General features: G+C 37.6%; 4 protein-coding genes across 5 annotated transcripts; 1 reads left to right on the top strand and 3 right to left on the bottom strand.

Annotated features, from left to right (window-relative positions):
* Positions 1-5677: 5677 nt before the first annotated feature.
* On the bottom strand, positions 5678-6565 carry LOC135679220 (probable CCR4-associated factor 1 homolog 6). The gene has a single exon (XM_065192720.1). The coding sequence runs from the start codon at positions 6563-6565 to the stop codon at positions 5678-5680; it is 888 nt and encodes a 295-aa protein (XP_065048792.1).
* Positions 6566-7816: 1251 nt separating this feature from the next.
* On the bottom strand, positions 7817-11710 carry LOC135674443 (exocyst complex component SEC15A-like). The gene is made up of 2 exons (XM_065184292.1): positions 11481-11710; positions 7817-11019 (listed from the first exon to the last, which is right to left on the bottom strand). The coding sequence occupies exon 2, from the start codon at positions 11003-11005 to the stop codon at positions 8630-8632; it is 2376 nt and encodes a 791-aa protein (XP_065040364.1). The 5' UTR covers positions 11006-11019; positions 11481-11710; the 3' UTR covers positions 7817-8629.
* Positions 11711-13940: 2230 nt separating this feature from the next.
* LOC135674437 (magnesium transporter MRS2-I-like) lies at positions 13941-21764 on the top strand. Of its 2 annotated transcripts, XM_065184274.1 has the most exons (11): positions 13944-14378; positions 14461-14490; positions 15027-15180; positions 16974-17095; positions 18249-18323; positions 19126-19353; positions 19476-19520; positions 20828-20872; positions 20945-20974; positions 21146-21265; positions 21348-21764. In XM_065184274.1, exons 1-11 carry the CDS (start codon positions 13986-13988, stop codon positions 21432-21434), a joined length of 1329 nt encoding a protein of 442 aa, XP_065040346.1. In that variant the 5' UTR covers positions 13944-13985; the 3' UTR covers positions 21435-21764. The 2 variants fall into 2 exon arrangements, with proteins under 2 accessions (XP_065040353.1, XP_065040346.1); XM_065184281.1 differs by lacking the exon at positions 14461-14490 and having other exon boundaries at positions 13941-14378.
* A 510-nt stretch (positions 21765-22274) lies between these two features.
* LOC135587114 (pathogenesis-related protein PR-4-like) lies at positions 22275-23007 on the bottom strand. The gene is made up of 2 exons (XM_065078133.1): positions 22694-23007; positions 22275-22580 (listed from the first exon to the last, which is right to left on the bottom strand). The coding sequence occupies exons 1-2, from the start codon at positions 22952-22954 to the stop codon at positions 22410-22412; spliced, it is 432 nt and encodes a 143-aa protein (XP_064934205.1). The 5' UTR covers positions 22955-23007; the 3' UTR covers positions 22275-22409.
* Positions 23008-23880: the final 873 nt, after the last annotated feature.

Raw genomic sequence — 23880 nt, 5'->3', positions numbered from 1 at the left:
TTTCAGTATTATTATAAATACCAATATGTAAAAGGACGGCCATGCTTGCTGATCCGGATTTATGTAAACATTCATTTGTGAAGGATTTGGCTGTTCCAGCATGTTTCATTCAAGTGAACTTTTTACATACATTATCATGAAACACCTATACCATTTTATTACATATTTTCATCCATATTAATAAAACATAATTGATTCAAGTCCCATCTGATTCTGATACGGATTTGTGTTTAGTGATTTTCTATCAAACTTCACACGTATTCTTAGTCAGATTAGAGTGCACATATATTTTCCACGTCAACTTTAACAAATTATATCATAAGTGCTAAGTCATATGTTGGTTGTTCGATGTGGGTGATTATTTGAATCCAACCAAGATTTTATTCTCAATTTGTCTTAGGAGGGTATGGTGTCTAGCAAAGGAAGAGTTCCCCTATAAAACTTCATTAAGGGTATGATGGATAATACCCCTCCAATGCTTAAGTTAGTTTTTTATTCGAACAATAAGGTTAAATGTTGAATGTATAGAAATACAATAATATAAGAGTGAGTTAGAGAGTTCATGATATACTTCTGATCCAACTAAGGTTCTTTTCTTCATCTATCTTAGGATGGGATGGTGTCGAGCAATGGAAGAGTTTGAGTCGAGACCCTACTAAACTATATTAGGGGCATGTCTGATAATGAGCAACCAATGCTTTAGTTTGTTTCTTGTTTAGGCGATTAGGTCAAGTGTCAAATATATAGAAATACAGTAGTATAAGAGTGAACCTGAGATTTCATGGCATACTTGAGAGCCCCTTTTATGGTTTAACATGTGATCGTTGGGTTCAAGGACATGATTAATGGCATAAACAATTACACGCTCCATCCGACCATTAGTGTGATCGTGCAAGGGTAACAGTCAGTTGAGTCATCTTCTCATTTGTATCATCTTCTCATATATTGTGACATGTTGGCTTGAATTACAATTATACGTAGTGTCAGAGATATAAGAGGGCATCGATGCTACGTGGAAGGTGGTGTTGCGATTGCCTTAGATGTGCCAGAATTGACACCCAACATGAAGAGGTAGCAGCAACCTAAGATGTCGTGAGTGACTTAGTGACCCAACAGGAAGAGACATCACGACCATCCTGAATGTGTAGTGTACTTGGGATCTCATAGCCAAACTGAACCTTGCAGATCCAAATTTATGCAAGCATGTTACTAGATTTAGTCAAACTAATTTCGATTGCAGGGAATCTGATTGTGATTCATATTCTAATTCCAAGGACGAATCACCAACACCATTATAAATCTAATTTCTCTATTATATTCGGATACGAATTGAACTTTCGCAACGTTCGATCGAGCTTCACACATATTCCTGGTCGCATTGGAGCGCATATATGTTTCTTTCGCAGCATTGGCTAAAATATCGACCCTATTTTCTTTCATTGTTATGTGTGAGTAGAGAATATTTGGGTAGAGTGGCTATTGGCTCGAGCAAGGAGAGGATTATGTAGCAAGTTCAATTAACATTACTACTATACAATTTCAAAAGGTAAGAGTGTCCTAAGAAAAAATTTCGAAAAATTAGATAATTAATATATGAGTAAATAACCAACAAATGAATAATATATGCTCCACCCTCCGCCATGGCTTCGAAGAAGATAGATATGATTACTTGACGTGGTTGGTAGTTTAATTTTGTAGATTATGATATGGATGTGGTTGCTGCTACGAAACACCATAGCCTATGGAGAAATTTGTTAGAAAAATAATTCTTTTCTCTTTTTGTGTATCAAAATACCAACTTGATATCAAAATAAAAATATCAACCAGCACAGCATAAACAATAGAGCAATAAATTAATCACATAATTAGGATTGTAGAGTTTGCTATAAGGATTCTCCACATAAAATTTGGACTAAAACTGACGATCCTAATCTTTCTCTCTCTGTACGCTGCGGTCGTTCGCTGCATGTGTTTGCTGCGGACACTCTGATCTCTCTCTCACCTTTGCTGCTCTATATCTCTTTTGCTTTTTAATTAATGATTTAAATTTTAAAAGCTCAATTATCCAAGTCCATATCGGCTGGACTCAACAAAATCAACGAGATAGCATCAACGTGTGGCAATGCCTCTACCAGTTGCATGAGAAGCTCTACTATCAACCCTATAAGTCAGCTCAAGTCTTGATAAGGAGCATCTTCGGTGATTCTTATGATCTTAAATATTTCACTGGACTTTTGTGAAGGGGCCGAGTGAGGAAGATGTTGGTTTGGTAATGTTGTTAAAGTTGCTATAGTTGGAGCCCATAGGGATCCATAACCAAGCGGCATATGAAAGTATTCAACAAGATGAAATAGCTGAAGTCTAAGATCGAGAACAAGAGTTTTGTATGGGTCCTCTACGGTTTCAAGAACATTTTCATCCAAAGAGTTCTATAACACCAACATGTACCCATAAATATAAGTACATATACAGTTACGATGCAAAGACGGATAGAGCACTCTCCATGTATACCCATACAAATGTATGGATCAAGATATTGAGCCAACATATTAATTAGGTAGACTAGACGCCCATCTAATTCAAATCAAATTAAGTTGAACATTAGTTGAATTGATTGTGAGTCAATTATGAGTCATATGATTCAATTGAACTAGATAACATAATATCAATAAATATTATTAGTTATATTAAATTATATTTATATTTAAATATTATTAATATATAATTATTATTATTTATATTTTTAGTATTATTAATTAATTTTGATAATAATTTTATTTTTTAAGATAAAAAAAAATAATTAGGATAATATAAAAAATCCACATGTTCCTCACCCCAAATAAGGATTCCTCAATCCTTGTCTATGCCCTATCTAAATGGGGAATGAGTGAGAATGGGAGACGGGGAAAAGGCAGAGTAAGCACTCTCCCACCCCGTCTCCTTGACATCCAAGCTTTGCCTTATTAGGGTAAAATATAGAGTATTAAATTTTCATATAAAAATAAATATTATAAATAAATGGGAGGGATATAATCATTTTCTTAATGCAAAATGTCATTATGAGCAAGAGTTGATTGATATTTTTACCAAAGATTCAACTGGTTTTATCCCTTTACAAAGTATGACCGTAGAATGACTTAGTATACCTAGTAGCAATACAAAATTAATTATAATTGAAAGTAGAAATAAATAAATAAATAAATATATATATATATATATATATATATATATATAGTAAACTGAGTAGTAATACAAAATTAAATATTATTGAAAAAAGAAAAAAAATCATATTAATATCTTAATTAATAAATTGGGGTTATTTTTATGACTCAAAGGACATATTTACATCAAGATAGTTAATACAAATACCAAAATTATATTTTATGAAAATTTGAGTTTTAAAATATCTCCAAACTATGCCCTTCGAAACTCACCCAACTCCAACCTCGTTACAGTGTGCACCTTAACACAATCACTATTTGTTTGTAGCTATGCCATCATCACCTTATCTTGGCCTCTACTATGTTGGATTTTACGTTAGGTTGATGGGTTATTTACATCTTATTCTTATTCTTATAGGATGTATTTACATTTTATATTATTTACTATATTCATGTACAATGTTATATTTATTTCTATATATGTATTTTCTATGTCCTATTGGTCCTTTTTCACTAAATAATCTTGAAGATAGCAATAGTATATGAATTTGTCTGGGATCTGTAAATTCCTTTATTCCGAAAGACAAAAAGATTCTTTCAAAAGCTGTCAGTATGTTTGGCTCTTCCAAACTTTGTTGGCCAATTGATAGATATTGAGTTCCTTCTAAAAAGACTTGTGAGATTCTAAATGTCAGAAATTTTCCCAAATAACAAAATATATCACTAATTTCATTCCTTATGTGCCATGGAGGATCATATTACTCTTCCATGCATGCATGGGTTCCTCCCTAATGGCAAGTGTTTACAGTAGGTTTCTTAATTGACAGATTGTATTTTTATTAAATATAAAACGCTTAAGTATTTTAGGCTAGTGATTCAGGCTCGAAGCCAAAGAGTCAATTATTTTATTAAGCTAGGATATCATAAAAATCAAAGGACACGTCACAACATAGAACATACTAAGGTTTGATCATGAGCTACAACTTGCTTCTGAAATAGATAAATGAGACATAAGCAACAATGAAATGAGTAGAAAACTGTCATGCAAAACTAATCAGCAAACAATACAAATGTGAGGATTCAGAAGAAAAGATGATTTAATCCGGCATCAAAAGTTTAAAGACTTGGATTGATTTAAAAATCATGATAGATGTACTAATATTAATCTGAATTTAAGCATCTTACTAATACTAATGTTTCAAGACCCTAATATTGTACCATCAATATAACATAATTGGATTTCCACTAATTAGAATGGTGCATACGATTGTGAATTAATTAATGAAAAGGTTTAATATTAATATATTTAATAATTACTATTGTAAATATGACATATCGGATTATATATATAATAGTTATTAGGATTTTAGAATATTACTCATCTTAATGTTAATTTATATTATTAAAAACTACATTATGGTAATCATGGATGTATGCATAGTCAAAAATGAAGCTCAAGCTTGCTGTGTGATTGTAGTATCGAATAACTGGAAATTATAGTGAAATTTGATGTAAACTTGTGTGAAATGATCAATGAAAATCACATAATAATAAAAATTTATTTATCGAAATAATTGGCATAGGACGATGTAAGTTGATGTGAATGAAAGTGACTCTTAAATAATATATCGAAAAGTTAATTGGATGCTTTTATTACAAAAACAAGAATCATAAGATAAAAGGTAACAAACTCAAAAATCTTTGAAGAGGGATATGCAAGGGGATGATTAAGTTTTGATTACCATTAGAGGTGTAAAAGAGGATGTAGTGTTGCTTGCCAACCTTGGTCATTCACCTCACTCTTGTTTTGTACCCATAGTAGAGGTGCCCCACAAAAATTTTGACATATGTTCTATTTATTTTGCAAAAATGAGACACGAAAATTAAATTCGGTTCGATAGAAGGATCACAAAAAAATATTTTAAAATTTACGGGTTCTAAAGGAAGAAGAGAGTCGAGTAGATATTGTATGATGATTTATGTTTAAAGTTGTACCATCCTCCATAATAATATCATCTAAGAACTGATGAGGAGCATATTACTATTTTGTGAATGACTAGGAGAATATGAACATTACTATTCACTTATATAGTTTGTGTTGCATGACTAAGTCATCAAAATCAACTAGAGATGAAGAATAGATGTAAGGAATCACAAACTTATATATAAATAATTCTCTAATAATCATTATTTATGTGATCTTTTGGATATAGTTTGATTTGATCAACGATATATTCATTTTACCAACCAAACAAATTGTAGCTTTGGTAGCTACCAGATAATTAGTAAATGACAACAATTCCACACTAAAAAGAAGGGACTAAACTTATGAATAGAGATTAAGAAACCAATAGAAACTTATATGTAGAATTCCTTTGGACAAATAAACTATAACCCAACAATCTAACCTAAAACATAAGCTCTAACCAAGAAACCTAACATACAACTCAAAAGGAAAGAAAGCGGCTAGATAATTGGTGATGCTGGTAAGGTTGACACTGCAACCAGGTTGGAGCTCAGTGAGCTTGGAAGGGTGAAGCCAGAAGACCTCTATAAGGTTGAAATGGTTGCACTTGTGGAGGACTGCTTGCTGCTACTGCTACTGTACTCGACTTCCTCTTCTTACTTTTCATGCAGTTGTTCTCTAAACCATAGAGGACCGATACAAATCTCTCGTCCTCGATATCAAACCATAGCTGTTTCATCTTGTTGAAGATTGCCCTGATCAGTAGACTGTCATATGCTGCTTGGTGACGGATCCCTACTGGTTCCAATTCCAGCAACTTTGATAGTGTCAACAAACCAGCCTTTCCCTCGTGCAGTCCTTCGCAAAACCTAGAGATGTATTTGATATCGTAAAGATCATCACCGAAGACGCTCCTTGTTAAAACCAGGAACTCGTTCAAGGTGTTGGGTAATGGGGCTCGGGTGATCATCTGTATCAGAAAAGCCACGTCGTAGAGTCCATGAAACGTAATATACTTGGACTTGTGGGGATGGCGGAAGAGCTTCACGCACAGCAGATAGGAGCATCGGTATGCATCGACGCCGTCCCGTTGGTTTTTCTGGAGGTTGTGGCCGCTGTGCAGTAGCAACTCGATGGAGTCCTCGGAGCAAGCATCTGTATCTGGATCGAAATCCGAAAAATTGAACTGCCAGCAGCACCCCGGCCACGGGGTGTTGCCATCTTTGTCGAATAAGGTGAGGCCGAGCTGGATCAGTCGCATATGGTCGACGTTGTACTTCATGTCATCGTATCTCTCTTCTTCGGAGGCATGGCGAGGGGTGGAGCGAATGAACCCCGGGAACTCGGTATCGATTGCAACGTAAGGAAAGGAGCCACGAAGGCGAAGGATGACGTCCACCTGCTCGACCAGGTTATCCTTCCAAACGTTGATGGCCATGGCATACACTGATCTCTCGATAGCCTATGGTGTGGATAATCTAAATGGAAGACTCGCTCAATAGGAGCGGTGACCCCTTTGGTGTTTATATAGAGACGATTCGTATTGTTTCCGGTCTGGATTAGGTAGGAATACAAAACAAAATTTAGTAACTTACATTTTATATTATTCATTACATGGTATGCAATTTCGAATAGTACGGACGATACATATCGATACGCGAACCATCCGCCACCGAACAGACCGTGCTACAATACTAGTATAACAGTGCTACGGTGAGAGAAAATCGTTCGATACGCCCTGGTGTACCGCTCGATACGTCGATACCGTACCAAACCAATCTCGAAATATCGATACAATACGATATTACATACCTTGATTCATTATATTCAAATGATGTTATTTTCTATTGTCTATTGCTCATGAAAACCAACCTCGAAATATCGATACGATACAGTATTACATACCTTAATTCATTATATTCAAATGATGTTATTTTCTATTGTCTATTGCTCTATTTCATGAGCAATAGACAATAGTTTAATATAATAAAATCTAAATTAAAAAATTATATTATTATCTTGTAAAAGGAAGGAGCCATTTCTATCCTCCTATTATTTCCAGATCCATCAGTATTAAATTCGGGTTGGTTCAAACCCTCTCATTGAGCATTTGTCCATCTGACCAATTAGAGAAATAATTGAACTGAATACCAATTCTTTGCCCACAAATATTCCAAATAATTTTGGAAAATATACAAATGAAAGAAAATATGGTTAAAAGATTCCATTTCTCTCGAACACAAAAAGGCAATTGCTAGTATTTCCAAAACCCATATTGGTCATTCTATCTAAGATTGGAGAGGACAATCACTCTCGTGTTAAGCTTTCAAAGGTGAAGATCCTCAAGGCTAAACCACAGTCCAACGCTTCCCCATCATGCAAATAGACCATTATCTACATCTGATTGTATGACACCATATCGTATATAAAGGACAAGAAAGTCGAGCAAGCAATACAAAAAAAAATAGATTTTATTTCGCACAAAAGGAACTTGCAAATGAACTAAAATATCACGAAAGCTAAGTGTTAACTCAATTTTCACATAGCACTACTATCTAACAAAAAGATAACGAACACATTAAGTGCCATCTAAAATCGATGTTCCATCCAGCTCAATATCATCTAGTGTTCCACGGTACTTAAATAACTTATATTTTTTGCAAGAACATTATCAAAAACAGCTTATGGCTCATGAAATCAAGGTTATTTTGATGGTTTCCCTCTACACAATGTCACTCAGCCTAGAACACTTGAGTGTTTTATAAAACAGAAACACAAAACAAAAAACGCTGCCAACCAGACAAAATGGAACTACAAGTCTATTGCACACCCAGTACAAGCTAAGCACCAAAAGTAAAATAAAAAAAAAAAGATATTGCCAAAAAGGATCATGAACATGCACCTAGCACCTTGGCTGCAAAGCTTGCGATGGAATAACATCAAAGGTGGCGAGGCATGATCATGAACCCTTCTCATTCATCTACATCAATCGCAAGCATCTATAACTTTCTAAATTTAATTATCAATTACTAATGGATATTGCTCATGCTATTAGCCACTTGTCGTTAAACTTACCTTTACCACTGCCATTAGTTTGCTGGCCTTAGTGACCCGCATCATCAATCCCTGATTGTCAATCATGTTACTTCCCATAGTATGTTAACATGGAAACTCCAATATTCAATGATGATATTTCCTCATCGTCACCATGGTTAGAGATGTGGGTTCTATTTCTAGCTTGTTAGCTGAAATTTGATCCTGGAAAGTTGAATTGATCTGACTGTTCTTGTTTTCTGCAACAGTGACAGACTGACCTTGTTCTCATTGTTCTCTGTTCTTCAGTAATTTACTGGTCACCATAACAATGGGAGGTCAACATTGGGAGATGCTGCTGGCTGCATCTGCTATCATGTAGTCTAACTTCTCTTTTTGTCACTTGAAAGTTCTACCATGCCACGACAAGATCGAGGGAATTCCATGATAACTGACCTGAATGGTTAATTCAGCTGAACTCTTTCAGCTTTCTTTTCAACATGTCCATTGACTTCTTCCGGGATTTTGGCTCTGTGCTCCAGTTAGAAAGGCTCCCAAATAACTTTTCTGATGAATCCTTGAATTTTTCAGAGATAATCGCAACTTTTTTGTAGTCCAAAGCACCATAACTTTTCTCCCTCATTACAGGATTCTTGAAATTCTCAGGCTGATTGCTTAGTACAAGGTTCACCAACTGCCTGGATTCTATTAAACAATCTCGGAAACTGCAATCTTTCCTTAGATCGCTGAGACCTGTGCTTTGAAATCTTTCATCTGCAAATGATTCCAACATTTTCAAATCATTGTCAATGCCAATGACAGAATTCAGGTTGAACCTTTTTAGCCTATCGCTAAGAAGAGCTGCCATAATAGAATCAGAAATATGATTCAGAGCACCAACCCCGACTTTGTAGATACCATCTAAAGGCAAAATCTGTTGAGCAGTAGAGATAAGGGAGTCAAGATATATAACAGTTTCTTGGATATAATCATTTGCATGTTCTGGGGCTTTGTCGGCTGTCCATTCGATGTTGTTCATGAGAGCGAGGTACTCGTCCAACTTAGAATCAACCACATTCAGCAATGCATCATAAGCAGCATTCTGTGATGCCTTGAAAACAGCCTTGGCAGTCAATCCAACATGAGGCCTTTCAACTAAGTGTAAAGGGACCGAGCAAAGCTGGGCAGTCTGACATAGGAAAAGATCACAAGTGCATTCCAAAACAGCTATGTTGGCAGCAATTTGCATCGCCTGTGATACATCTAAATTACCTGTATGGATCACCTTTAGTAGAGCCTTGTTCAGATCATCAATCATAAGCTTGTTGAGATACTTCTTTAGAACATCATCAAAGTTGACAGGACCTCCATATGACAAATAGTTGACAGAGTCCTCAATGAAGGAACGCACTACGCGACCTATGTCTGGAACAGAGGAAGAGAATGGCGCAATATATGGAAAATCTGGCAGTGTATCTGAGGACTGAAGATGGAATGACACTACATTCATATTGTACTCATACTCTTTCTTGATCACCATCTGTTCAAAGGTATCACTTGCAAGGGTGTCTCCTATTTGCTTGCGGCATTCACTGAGGAGAAGTTCATGGTACTTGTCTCTGTTGTTATCAAGAACCTCAAGCAAAGGTGTTAACCCATACCCATGGTGCATGAGAGTGTCAGCAACAAGAGTAACAAAGTCTTTTATAAGAAGAAGGTGGTTTGCGGTGTCCATACGAGAGAACTGATCCTCTAGAACGGATGTCATCTTTGAGATAGCTGTATTCCATAAGGTCTCCACCTGGCTCTCTGACACCAATCCCCCAGCAGTTTGTAAAACTCGGTTTTCCACAATGAAAAACCCAGCAATTTGTGCAAAGAAAGGTCTGTGAGATTCAAGAAAGGATTGAACTGGCGGCATCTGCAAGTCCAAATTCAGCTGCATTAACCGATTCTTGTAATAGTTCTTGCGAAATTTATCCTCAAGACTGAGGCAGCTGTGTATATGGTGTGCCCGATATACTGGGGCCAGATCAAACTCTAGCACCGAATCTTCATCAACATGCTCAACATCCAATGTGTACACAGGATCACCAACACCAAACCGACTCTGCTTTTCAGCTTCCTCCCGGCGAGCACGCTTTTCGTCTTCCCTTTGTCGGGCTGACGAAGCATGTCCGATAGCCAACTGCCCAATCTCCACAGCCGTGCTCCTTATGTGAACTAACCAATCATCGAACTCACTACACACTTTCTTTTCAATGTGCAGCTTAATTACAGGTATCTGCTTCTCGATTGCCTTCCTGAGGGCCTGAAATGGAGTTTTTTGTATGTAATCCTTCTCGATCAAGTCCAAGATCCTCACTGCAGGGTAGAACCGGTTGTTTGAGACATGCATGTTGCATGTCAGGCATAGTTTTGAGAGTTGCAAACAGACCTCCAATGTTTCTATGGCCTTTGTGACATTTTTCTTGATCGAGTAAAGCTCAAGGAGCTCATCAAACTTCGGTAAAAGTGTACTTGCCACCTCTTGTAGCTGGAAATTCTGGTTCGACAGCGAGCTCTTGAGTTCATCAGCGTCAACCAACACATCCCGTAACTCATCAACCGCAAGAATGAATTCCTCATAGTGAAGTCTGCACAGCTCTTCTATCTCCACTTCCTTATTACCAACCAGATTCACGAGTTGATGCAAGAGGGCCTCAGGCTTCCCTCTCTCAAATGCATACCTAACAATGGGGCCCACATTCTGATGCTCCCCATTTATGATCGACCTCACAAGGACAACATCAATCCCTTCATCCCCATTCTCCACTACATTTCTCTTCTTGGATGGAGCATGCATCTTTGTCCCAAAATCTGAAACAAATGTGAATAAGATTACTATAGTTTTTCACTAGTAATAACCAAAATCAGATTCTTCTTTTCTTTATTTTTTAAACAGACAGACAACTCTATAGACAACTTAGAAAGAAACAAATAGAAGATCTCTCCATTAAAGCTTTTCACCTCACGCCATAAGACTCATTCAGAAGCACGGTTTTTTAACCTCAAAGTTCTTAATTATAGAAACACAAAATATTTTCACCCCTGCGCTGATCTAAACATCAAGAGAACTATAATCAGCAAGAGAATGATTAAATTACCAAAAAAATTATAATGCCTTAGGACTTCATTTCAATGAAAAATCACTTCTTTTTCTCTAGAAAAAAATACTTAAAATGATGTATAACCTTTGGAAAATATTTCTCTCCAGAAAACTTAAATGTAGCGGGTAAACCCATCGAATATAAACCACCAAAAACCACAAGCGAACATACCGAAAGGCGGCTCCTTTTCCCCGGAAAAAAACAGAGAACAAGAACCACAAGAATGACAAAAACCACAGGCAACCGTTCCGAAATGCAGATCCTTTATCTCGGAAACGCAGAGGACAAGAATCGGGATGAAGGCTTCGCTTGAGAATCACAGGCGAGGGCGAGAGAAGAGAAATGTGGGGAGGCTTCCTTTAAGCTAGGGCTTCCTAGGAACTGAAGAAAGGGAGTGTATCTTTGATCCCCCCTTGTCGCATTAAATATTAACAACAATGAACCAACCCAGACAGTGATGTCTTCTGTCAACGTCAGCGTCTTCGTCGTCCGTCTCGTCCCATTTGCTGCCCCGCGAGTTCTTCGCACTGCTGCTGACTCCCGGTTCGAGTGCGCGCCCCCGGAAATCGAGCACACCGAAGCCCGAGCCACCGTTCGACCGGCCCGATCAGACCGTCCTGGACCGGATGGCTTTGACCACGGGCCGGACCGGTCTAATGAGATAATGATAAGATTGCAGTATAATAACGATTAATTAATAAGGGGTAAAACACTATTTTATAATCCGTTTATTAATCCATGAGTATATTTTTGCTTGAAAGCACAACACGAATTTAATGCAAAAAAGTATACATAATAAACACAACAAAAGTCAAATGCTGCCGTGGATCGAATGTTTTCCAAGTTTGACTCCTTCGGCTACACGTAACTCATTTAGCACATTGGGATTAGATGCCCAATTCTCATGTACAGAAAAGGCTCTCAAAAGAAAGGCGAGGAAGAACCAAGAAGGAATAAAATTGATGGTGGTCAGATATGATATTATGATGTTAGAGGCCTTTTTGATTTCCTCTGATGCTTCACGCTCTCTTTTATTTTTCATAAACCTTTTTTTACTTTTCCAGAAAGCATCCTTGTTTTTATTTATTTTTAAATGATACACTTATTTTCTATAATCTTGTAAATATCCTCATCGTCGTTTCCATCCTACCACCTCCTTTCTAATATCTTTCACCACATCAATCGTCGAGTTCTCCCCATGCTTTGTGATCATCAATCTTGACGAAATAAAATGAGACAATCATGGTAGGACTTCCCCTCCGTCCTCCCTTATATGACCCATCGTATAAGGCATTATCCACACGAACTCACCTGATGTTTCACCAACCATTACCTTCGTCATATAAGACTTCTCCCCCATCATCACAAAGCCCCTCCTCACCACCTCCAACTCGATCCTTATCTATGAAAGATCCCACTATTATCTTGAAAACCCACGAGGTCCGCTCTTCATCAAACTTAACAAAGCTCCTCAGTTGTCCTATAACACCTCTCCCGTTGATCCCTCATCTATGGCTTTTCATTTGATCCTTGTGTCCTTGTTTGTAGCTTCTATGCTTATATTGTGTCTACCCTTAAACTTGCCCTTGTTTGTAGTTCATCAAAAGTAACTCTTCTTTAAGACGTCTATAGCTAAGCGCACTGAGATTGTGAACGAATAACAATGAAATTCAAGAAGAAGTAGAAGAAGTTTGTTACTATCCCCTTTGCCTAATTCACAGCTAGTAAGACAAAAACGATCATGAAGGGACAAAAGTGACAAATGACAATGGCATGCGGAGGTATTTATAAGATTAAAATAAAATATAGATACCATTTGAAAAAAAATAAAAACAGAAACATATTTGAAAAAAAATTAATTTTTTTTAGAAATATCGTCTACTTATAACAAATAACGGAAGAAAATGTACTCTTTACCATATAAAATTTAAGGTGTAAATATATTTCCACCTAAGTTGGCCACATTGGAAAAATAAACCATCTGATGTGTACATGCTGCAACGAAAGAAACACAAGATTGTTTGACACATCATCCTATTTTCTCACCCAATCAAATTAAATGTTTTGGTCAACCATGTGAAATGAGAAAACGTTTGACCTCCCCCCTTTGACTTTTGCCATTCTCCCGGGTCAACGGTCAGAAATAGTATTGAAAGGAATAGACGAGGACTGGAGTCTCCTTACCTTGGAGAACAAACACCACATAAAATAAAAGCAACATGTTATTCTAATGTTTGTTGGATATGAAGAACCTCATGATCCTTTTTGTCATGTAATGTGATGACTTTATCCATGTGCTTCAGCTTTGATATTAAGAAGCATAAATAATTAAGTATTCTTTTTTTCATTGGAGAAAAAGAAGAACATTGTCAAACAGTGACCTCTATGTTTTGATTATAATAATTACACTATTTTGTTTCAGAATATTTTTTTGAATTTAATTTCTGTTCTACAAATTTGAAGTCCAATTAAGAAATGTAACCTTGACATAAAGTAGATGCAAAGGGAAAAAATTGAGCCACTATAATTAAATAATTAGTAATAATAATAATAATAATAAATAATGAAGCACTAATATTAAAGTAAATTAAAGAGGGAGAGAGAGAGAGCGAGAGAGAGAGAGAGAGGTGGGATTCCAACCTCTCCTTCTTACCAATTTTTTCTCCTTTATTGTATATGGAAAGAAAGTTTATATTGCTGCTTGCACCGCCTCGTTCGCACTGCTGTCCGCCACAATTGGGAAGGAGGGACTCGGCTCCCCCGATTGCGCCTCGTTTAGCCGGAGGAGATGTGAGAGCTCCGGGGACGGTGGCGGAGGAGGAGGAGATGGCGCGGGACGCGCTGGCAGTGCCCGCGGAGGCGCAGGCCGCGCTCAAGAAGAAGACGGCGGCCGCGAGGAGCTGGATTCTGTTCGATTCCAGCGGGGAAGGGACAATCTTGGACGTCGACAAGTACGCCATCATGCACCGGGTTCAGATCCACGCGCGCGACCTCAGGATCCTGGACCCCCTCCTCTCGTACCCTTCCACGATTTTGGGACGCGAGCGAGCCATCGTTCTCAATCTTGAGGTAGCGTGCTTTGTCTTTCACCTTGATATGGAGGGCGTACGATCTTTTTGCTAATTTGCTTTCTTTTGGCTTTGGGATTCAGCACATTAAAGCGATCATCACCGCGGACGAGGTAATGGCGCAAAGCTACGGTTTGTCTTTCTTTGGTGATTAGGATTTACTACTTCCCCGTACACCAAAAGCTCCTTTTGCTTTAGCTTTTGAAGTTTTCTCCAATAATAACTCCTAATTAGATTATTTCCGTTAATGCGATATACGAGACCTTCTGTTTTGCCTTCTCTGATGATGCAAATTTCACCGCAAAAGTTCTTTGCTACATGTCTTTTTCTTTTTCAAGATTTCTGCTTGACAAAGAGCAGTAATGGTTTTCCTATCAAAAGAAGAAGAAGAAACTAATCAGTCACTAATGTCATGATATGAAATTGTATGAATAGGAAACAGATTTTAATTGTTTTGGAGACTGTTTCTGGCACTTATGGTTAACTGGAACTTGTGGGTTCCTCTGCATCATTGTGCATGTGGTAAAATTAAAAAGAAACCATAAGTTTATAGTAGACAACCTTCATCCATCTATAAGCACTAGATTTTTCGAGTATTGTATAGTGACTTTTGTCATGGTATCCTAATTTGTGGTGTTTTGTGGACTAGGTTTTGCTTAGGGATCCCGCAGAAGAAAATGTTGTTCCAATTGTGGAAGAGCTTCAAAGACGATTACCACTGGCAAACGTTGTCAATAATGCACATGGAGAGGGGAGAGAGACTGTTACTGGACAACATGACGTGGAAGCTGTCGAAGAAGATGGTATACTATACTGACTTTTGCCAAGTTTTTCAATAACTGACATATCTGCTATGTGACAATGCATCATAGTGAAGAGCTGATGCTAATTTTTTTAATTTGAAGACCTATGTGTTCATGTGTTAATAGTATGTAAGTGCATAGAGGAGTTTACCAAAAAAAACGGATTCAAGGAAATTGCTGTCCCAGCAAAAAGATCTCCCCTCTACTCATGAGTATTACTAGCAAGATGAAAGATGATGTCATTCAGCATGTCGTGAATGGCCCAAGGAATCACTTTCAAGTTACTCAGCATAATGATACTCTGTAGTGAGTCTGAGCAAACCCATATGTTGTAGATCTTGACATGCCTAGTTTAGTCCCTCCCTAATGATCTAACATTCTGCCCGAGTAGGTTTGACGCCTTGCAAAGGCTGCAGCCAGCTGTGAGGACATTCCCCTGGAGGATCTTGATGATGTACCTAGCACCTGTAAGGTCATAGTTAGGGTTAAAAGACCCATCACAATCCAGGATTAAAGAATCCTCTATCGGTAAATTAGATGGAGAAATTGTTCCTGGTGTCGTCTGCACCCCCTCATATTTGTCATGGCTGTAGCACGACACCAAAGAGAGGTTGGATGCTGCGGCGGTTAAATAGACAATCATGTCGTAGATTCTATAAGCAATTGGAATCCTGATTTTATTAGCTGATGTTTTGTCCAAATCCTGATTATTATCTAATCATGCAATGCTAAGGTCAATCATAAAGAAACTTGAAAACAAATGCTTATTTTGGATTTAACAATGGTCCCATAAGAAGATGCATAAGTGTACTCACAAATCTATGATTACAGTCTTGGAACATGTGGTAGATAGTACAAGTTTCTATTTGATTATTAAAGAATTTGGAAATCCAAGTAGAAGTTGGTAAACTTTGCCAAAGTAATTTCCATAAAGAGAGTTGAACATTAAGAATCACTTTCCAGCTACCCCAGTCCTGTGAAAAATCAGAAATGCTTCTTTATAAGTATTGATATGCACTTCATAGTGTGGTATAGTGTGGTTGCGCTGAGAGGATGCATCCAAATTTACTAGAGGAATATGGATAATGTTAATTATTTTTTTCAGCTAGAGAGGAGCAAAAGAAAATATTAGGAATACTCAGCTTCCACTAGTTCTCATGGATTAATCAGACACTACTTGGAAATTCCTCATTTTATCCACGTTTATTAGATCACATCATTTGGTTAAGGGAATGTCGTCAATATAGTGATCATTTCAAATGTCGCTAAGAATTCCATTCCAATACCAAGAAACTTTCTGAAAACCCTTCCTCCCCTCTTTAATTATAAGTCAAACAACATGTTCCTTTCCAGGCCCAAGAGATAGAAGCAATGTTCTTTTGGAACACACACACACATAACATGTGTGTGTGTGTGTACATACATATATATATATATGTATATATGTATATATATTTGTATTTATATATATTATATATGTATATGTATGTATATGTGTATGTGTATGTGTGTGTATACTGGCCATATTTTGCATTGAGAATTTTGGACCAATATATTTGTCTTTGGGTACAGGATTTAACATATGCTGTCTAGGTTAATTACTTTGTGGAAAATATGTCATAAAACCTAGGTAAAAATGATATTATGGTTACAGTTATTGCTTAAGGTGAAAAAGAAAATAGAATGCTTAAGAACATCTTTAATTGGTTTATTATAGAAAATAATAATGCTTTTGGTATATCCAATTTTATTAATAATATATTTGCCTAAGGTAATAAAGTTTTTTTTTGTAGAATCTCCCTTTGAGTTTCGAGCCCTGGAAGTTGCTTTAGAAGCTATTTGTAGCTATCTTGATGCACGCACCAGCGAACTAGAGACTGCTGCTTACCCGGCCTTAGATGAGCTGACTTCCAAGGTAAGGATCGATTTTTCTCTATTCATACCTTCACTGTGTTGGTCTGAATTCTTTATCAGATTACAACTTATGTTCATGCATATCCTTTTCCTATGTCGCAAAAAATGGTGAATCACATTTTACTAGACTATCTTGGTTAATGGTGCTGAGATGAATCCTTTCTAATGGATACACATGAATTGGCAGATTGCAAGTTGTATGAAAAGGCACTTGTTATATTGGTGGCATAAACCAGCATATCAGAAGATATTGACCATTTCTATTTTATTGATCAGCGGTAGAAAATAGCTTGTGGAAAATTAGTATCTGATTGATACAAGAGTCATTGCCCTACTTTCTTGTTCATCAGTTGTGATAGATTTTCCACTCCAATCAAGGATCTGTATTCTTCGAGAGAAGATATCTTCTAAGAAATAGAATTGAGAGAGAAAAGGGAGAAAAGACAGAAGAAAATATAAAGGCATAACACGAGTGAAGCAGAGTGGAGAGGATTAGAAGAGATCCTATTGATAACTTCGATTCTGATCTGCCACCAGCCTACGAGACCTTTATTTTCAGATTTTTTTCCTCCTCTGCTTATTCCTATACAATCTGATCTGCTGACTCAATCTAGATGAAGTTTCAGTGTCGGAAAGTTTATGTCGTCGTCGCGTCTTGAAACTGAGATTGCACCTATTGCCATGTCAAGGGGTCTCCGGTTTCTATATTGTATCAAGGACATAGCTAACAGTGTGTTGATGAGGGCTACCATGTTAAAAGGTATTGACCAGATTATGAGACCCACCAGTGGTCTCTCAAGCCTGAATCTTATGGGCTGTCATGACCTGGAAATTCTGTCATCTAATCTGTGGAGGTGGTCTTCTATTACCTTAACTAAAGATGAACATCAAGTTGTTGCTTTAAGTAAATTTGTGTTACTTGGACCACTTGGCTACAGGTAGATGGTAGCTTGCACCCCTTTTGATTCTTTGGTCTGGTAAATGGTAGTTTAGAGTCTGGAATATATGCAGTTAGTTTGTTGCATTGTGCTATTTTCTGTTTTTTATTTTTTTCCTTTATTTTAACTACTATTTTGGTATTTGTTTCTCTCTATGCAAATTAGGTTCTTCCTTTTTCCATTTGATTGTTTGACAATTGCAAATACATTGTGTAGATTAGCAGCCGTAACTTGGATCGAGTGCGTAAGTTGAAGAGTGCCATGACTAGGTTGACTGCTCGTGTCCAAAAGGTTTGTCTTACTTTTCAATATATCCAATTATTTTTTTAATCTTTAGTTATTTTTTAATTACAGTTTGCGAACCTATTTTTACCTTAATTTTATTAATATCATCAATTAAGAATATTTGAAAAATGTTTTTCTGTCTCATCATGGATTTATCATGATGCTTTAGTGCTTGAGATATATGCAGATTTGTGGATCACAAATCAACTTCTTTTTTAGATCAACATCAGTGGCATGGAGGGTGTCAGCGGGCTGCTATGTTTATGTCAGCATGCTAAGTTATGTCTTGGCATAATGGTGATGCTAACAGCACAAAAGACAAAGTAATTACATAGTTGCTATACATGCTATTATTTGAGTAGTAAATGAATGTCTATATTATATCTATTTATTCACAAACTTCAAAAGAAAATGGAAATAGAATCAAATGCTACAACAGTGCATAACTTCTATCCAAGAGAGCCCCTCTCCAATGATCTCCATCTTTAAATCCATTCAGGGCTAGTGATGATTTTCCAGCTGTGTAATTGCTGTCTCGTTGATCACCTCCTTTTCATTGCCAGGGTTATTACTTGTGCTTGAGAGAGAATAGCCATTGATTAAGTAAAAGGTTTAAGTTCATAATGTTAACCATCTTATCATTTACCTTTTGAGAAGGAAAAACGAACAGTGGCATAGCAAGCACAAATCGTACATCATGTTGGAATTGTAATTGTATGGTGGCTAGTGCTTCCTGTGTAATGACCTGTATTGCAGGTTGGTACCCCTTCTTTTTAAATCTATTTTGGCAAATTATTGTGTTCACCAGGTAAGGGATGAGCTTGAACAGTTATTGGATGACGATGATGATATGGCAGATCTTTACTTGTCAAGGAAACTGGCTGGAGCATCCTCTCCTGTCAGCGGTTCTAGTATGCCTAACTGGCTCCCTGCTTCACCAACAATTGGATCTAGGATATCCAGAGCAAGCAGGGCAAGTGCAGCAACTATACATGGAAATGAGAATGATGTTGAGGAGCTGGAAATGTTACTCGAGGTCATAGAGCAACTCGTCTCTTTATTTATGATTCATAAACTTTTAGGCAGAAGAAAAGAAGCTAGATGAGAACTAACTTGTGCATCAATATCTAATTCTAAGCATTTTCTTAATCTATGCAGGCATACTTCATGCAAATTGATGGCACATTGAACAAGTTGACTACTGTAAGTCTTTATAATTATATTATTAGTCAGTATCTAAGATCATATGTTCCAACATATTTGGATTCCTTTTTTCAAAAGAAATAGTCAGGACATGCTGTCTCATTATAACATTTCTTCACCATTCATCTGAGCAAATTGTGGAACTAATTGAATTGCTATTACTCAAATGCAGAATGGTGGTATGGTGAATCAGATAGCCATACGGCCCATCTCTATGACAAAAACATGTTCATTACCTCATGAACTATTGTTTAAAGAAATCTAAGGCAATAGTTCCAAATGAAAATCTGAAGCCAAAAACAAATGACAGTTGCATCAACCCCTCTCCATTTGCTCATTTGCTGCCAGCTTTGTGATAGGAATTGAGCATGTCAGAGTGGTGTAAATTTATGTTAGGTTACTTCAACTGTGAATAAACTAAGATTAATGCACAGAATGCCAGAAGTTCTAATAATAAAATGTTGCTTATACATAATCCATGTGAAAAAGGAGTTCGGATAATGAAATTGAAACTAGGAAGAAAAGAGTTGATATGGTAGAGGACTAGCAGGAGCTGTACTGATATATGATAAATAAATAATTCTGTATTGTCTACTCATGCATGTCAATAATCTGGCAACTTCTGTAGCGATGTTTACTCAAATCTGTTTTGGAGAAAAAAAGTGGTAGACTATGGAAACATGCATAGAAATTGTATTTTAATTTATAAAAGAATCAGTATTAGGCTGCCCCTTAGCAAGAGCAATTGGTGTTTAGGATTAAGAGTGACATGAGCTGGTTTTGACATTGTCATCATGGCAGTTGACTGCTGCGATTTATATCTTGAAAGAGGAAACTTAATCAGATACTAGAGCCACTTAGCAAACTACAATGGTTTTTTTTATAATTCCTTTGATAATTTCATTTGTTTTCTTTGTACCTTTGATAACATTTCTATGCTTATGCCCATAATTTCTTTTATTTTGTTAATAAAAGATTTTTTTTGTGATCAGGATAACAATCAGACTTCCATGTTCATGCTGCATTGGTCTAGTTAAAATGTGTTCAGTGCATTAACTTTCATCTCACTGTTTATCTAGATGTCATCTGCTTCATGCTCGCAATGTGTATGCAACACGAGTGTAGTTGCATCTTTTTTGGATGCCATCTTATTAAAAAACATGAGCTTTTTAGGTGTATTGATTTGCTGATAGTTATATTGTTTTTTTGTTGTATGTTACCCGTTTATTATGTTTCTAATCAATAATTATCATAGGATCAGGTGTCTCTTTGCCTGGTTAATTTACATAATCTAAATTTTCTTTCAGCTACGCGAATATATTGATGACACAGAGGACTATATCAATATTCAGGTAAGATTTGGTCAATTGACCCAAGAAATTTGGTAGAAAGAATAACTAATATCACTTATTTCTTCTTGGCAGCTTGACAACCACCGAAACCAACTTATTCAGGTAATACCGGTCGAAGTCTTCTTCACCATTATTTTAAGCTGCAAAACAATTAAGGATCTGCGTTTTGTTTGTTGTTTCACGTTCTTGAGCAAACCACTACTGTTTTTCCTCTGAATCCACATATTCGCTTTTATCGTTGTTTGCTGATCTTTTTCCATTGTGGTATTGTAGCTAGAGCTGTTCTTGAGTTCTGGCACAGTTTCCCTCTCAATATATTCACTGGTTGCTGGGATATTTGGAATGAACATACCGTATTCATGGAATGATGACCATGGACATGTATTCAAATGGGTAAGCTGACCAGTGAACAAAAGGCTTCTATCAACAATGTACATCCACATTGATATCTGGCTAACATTTGTTCGCTTCCTAGGTGGTCATTTTGTCGGGACTTATCAGTGGCTTCCTGTTCATTTTCATAATTGCTTATGCTCGCCACAAAGGTCTTATTGGGTCATGATCTGCTCAGATCTTGTTTCAAGTTTCATCACAGTACTCTTTGAAATCACCTGCTCCTGCAACAAGTCAAACTGTGCAAGCTTGCACCCAAAGAAAGATCAAATGTGTTTCTGTCTCGTCTCAATTACCTATTTGCCAACGTTTCCAGACCGGCAACCTGCAGCTTTCCAATTCTTCATTGGTGGTCCAAATGCAGGTAAGACTTAGCACTCAAGTCTCGTGATTTGCATAGTGACTAGAAGATCTAGTTTTGATCCGCAGTCAGAAATAAAACTGCAAAGACATGTTGTTTTGCTACCTCATTGAAATTTTCATCGACCCTTCATTTTTATTCTTTGTTGTGGATCACTGAAAGTCCTCCAAACTTAGTGTTGTTTACTAGCTCACTCAAAATTTTCATCAATCTTCTTTTTTCCATCGAGATGGATCCAAGCTGAATCCATTATCATGTATGTTTATTGATCTTGCAACCTGACAAAACCATCGATGGTGCGACATGACATTTGTCCCAGTGGCCGAGAAATATTTCCTCTCTGTACTGCATGAGTGGTGGTACCATACAATAACAATTATTTCTTTTGTGATATGAGATGGGAATAAAGTGCTCGTTTGCTATTGTTCTAAAGATGTTTCTGTGTTTGTTCTTACAAATTTATATTCAAAAGTATTATATTTATATGTATAATGACTTTGTCTTATAATATTTTTATTGGGATGAGTTCATGTTGCCGTATCAATATCTTATAAATTGTAGGATAATACTGGGAAAAAAGTAAAAGAGATTGGATGCCTGATGAAGTAGAAGAGTGACCGAGGACATGATGATTGTAGGTGGAGATCATACTGACAACCATGGAAACTTTATTATTTCATCGCGTTTATTTCCTCATCCATTTTTGGCCTCTTATTGAGTTGAGAGGGACGACGACACAAAGATGGGGCCATGATATGCATGAGGAGAAGACGAAGACACACATCAGTCACCACAGTCCACAAACTGGTAGTTCACGATCAGATGTCCCTGCGCGTAGCCAGTCCCATCGGTGTCCAGCTGAGAGAAGACACCCTGATCCAGATCCAGCCCTCCATTTGCACACTGGTCTACGATCCTGACCGTCGCCTGAGTCCCTGTCGCTGTGTTGGTGACCTGCAACACCCCCACACACCCGTCACGTCGCTTCTTTTGGGATTATGTCAACTATATCGCGGACGTAAAGCCATAAAAAAAGGTCAGCCGTAGGCTGTAACGCTGATGCTTACCAACAAGCACTTGCCACATGCAGCTTGGCCGGTGGGCCCGGCAGGGCCGCAGAAGGCCGTCCACCCGTACTTCTGCCGCCACGCCAATGGCTTATCGGCGTCCCACGTCGCACAGTACGCGCTGACGGCGTTCAGGTCCCAGTTGTTCTGCTCCGGATAGTAGTAGTGGTAGGTGGCGCGGACGTTCGACGCTTCCTGGGCGGTCGCCGCCGCGGCCAGGCACAGAAGCAGTGCAGCAACGATGGATCTCGCAGTCCTCATCGCAGCGGCCTCGATGCAGATGGGGCGCTTGCGGTGCTCCGAGTTCGTCTATTTATGGGCGCCGCGGGGGTTCTGCAACCAGCCGGCGACGTGTCCCTCACGTTTGGTTCAAAGCTGCAAGTCTCGATTCTGTGTGCATTGCTTGTGGAAGATGAGGTGAAGGCGGCGTTGACTCGAAGCTCCTCTCATGACGGCTGAACCTTGGATCGTTTCTATGCTTTGATCTTGCCTGGAACTTGCGGGTTATACATTTCAGATCCTTCAACAGTGGTCCAATCGTATCCGATCGGCTCCATTCCTTCCGCTGTTTAGTCTGAATTCTTCTAGAGGATTGACAACGTCTAGAAGAGAAGACCAGAGATTAGGCGCAAGAAGACCGGAAAATAGGGAGGAATGATTGGACAACATTATTACTATTTTTTTTTTAAAAGGATAAATAACTTATCTATGATTGGTTTGAAAACATATGATATAAACACATCATATGGTGCATTGAAGTGATGAATAAGTAACAACTCTCTTGATTTATTTGTGGATTAATTATGTAATTAGCTATATTCAGGATCTCGATTATAAAAAGATAAAAGGATAATTTTAATGTTCTAATTAATGACGACGGATGATGTCGATGGCGCAGACGATGACGCCATTAGGGGGTCACGGATAACTATTGTGGATGAGAAAAATGACAACGAGATGTGAAAGTCATTTTATATCTGTGTCCATCGACTCAATTGTCGAGTGACACTACTCAACATCCGCATCGATAGCCCTTTCATCACTTAACATCTATATCGACACTGACAGTTGTCGAGCAACGTAAGGATCGTTCAACAACTACATCGATATCGACGGATACAAAGCGATCTTCATCTCTCACTATCGCTCTCCACATCCACAACACCCACTCTCAGCATCACCATCAA

Source organism: Musa acuminata, chromosome BXJ1-1 (assembly GCF_036884655.1).
Source record: "Musa acuminata AAA Group cultivar baxijiao chromosome BXJ1-1, Cavendish_Baxijiao_AAA, whole genome shotgun sequence".
Taxonomy (NCBI): domain Eukaryota; kingdom Viridiplantae; phylum Streptophyta; class Magnoliopsida; order Zingiberales; family Musaceae; genus Musa; species Musa acuminata.
Note: the sequence above shows the minus strand (reverse complement) of the source record. Positions and strands in the feature narration are given on the sequence as shown.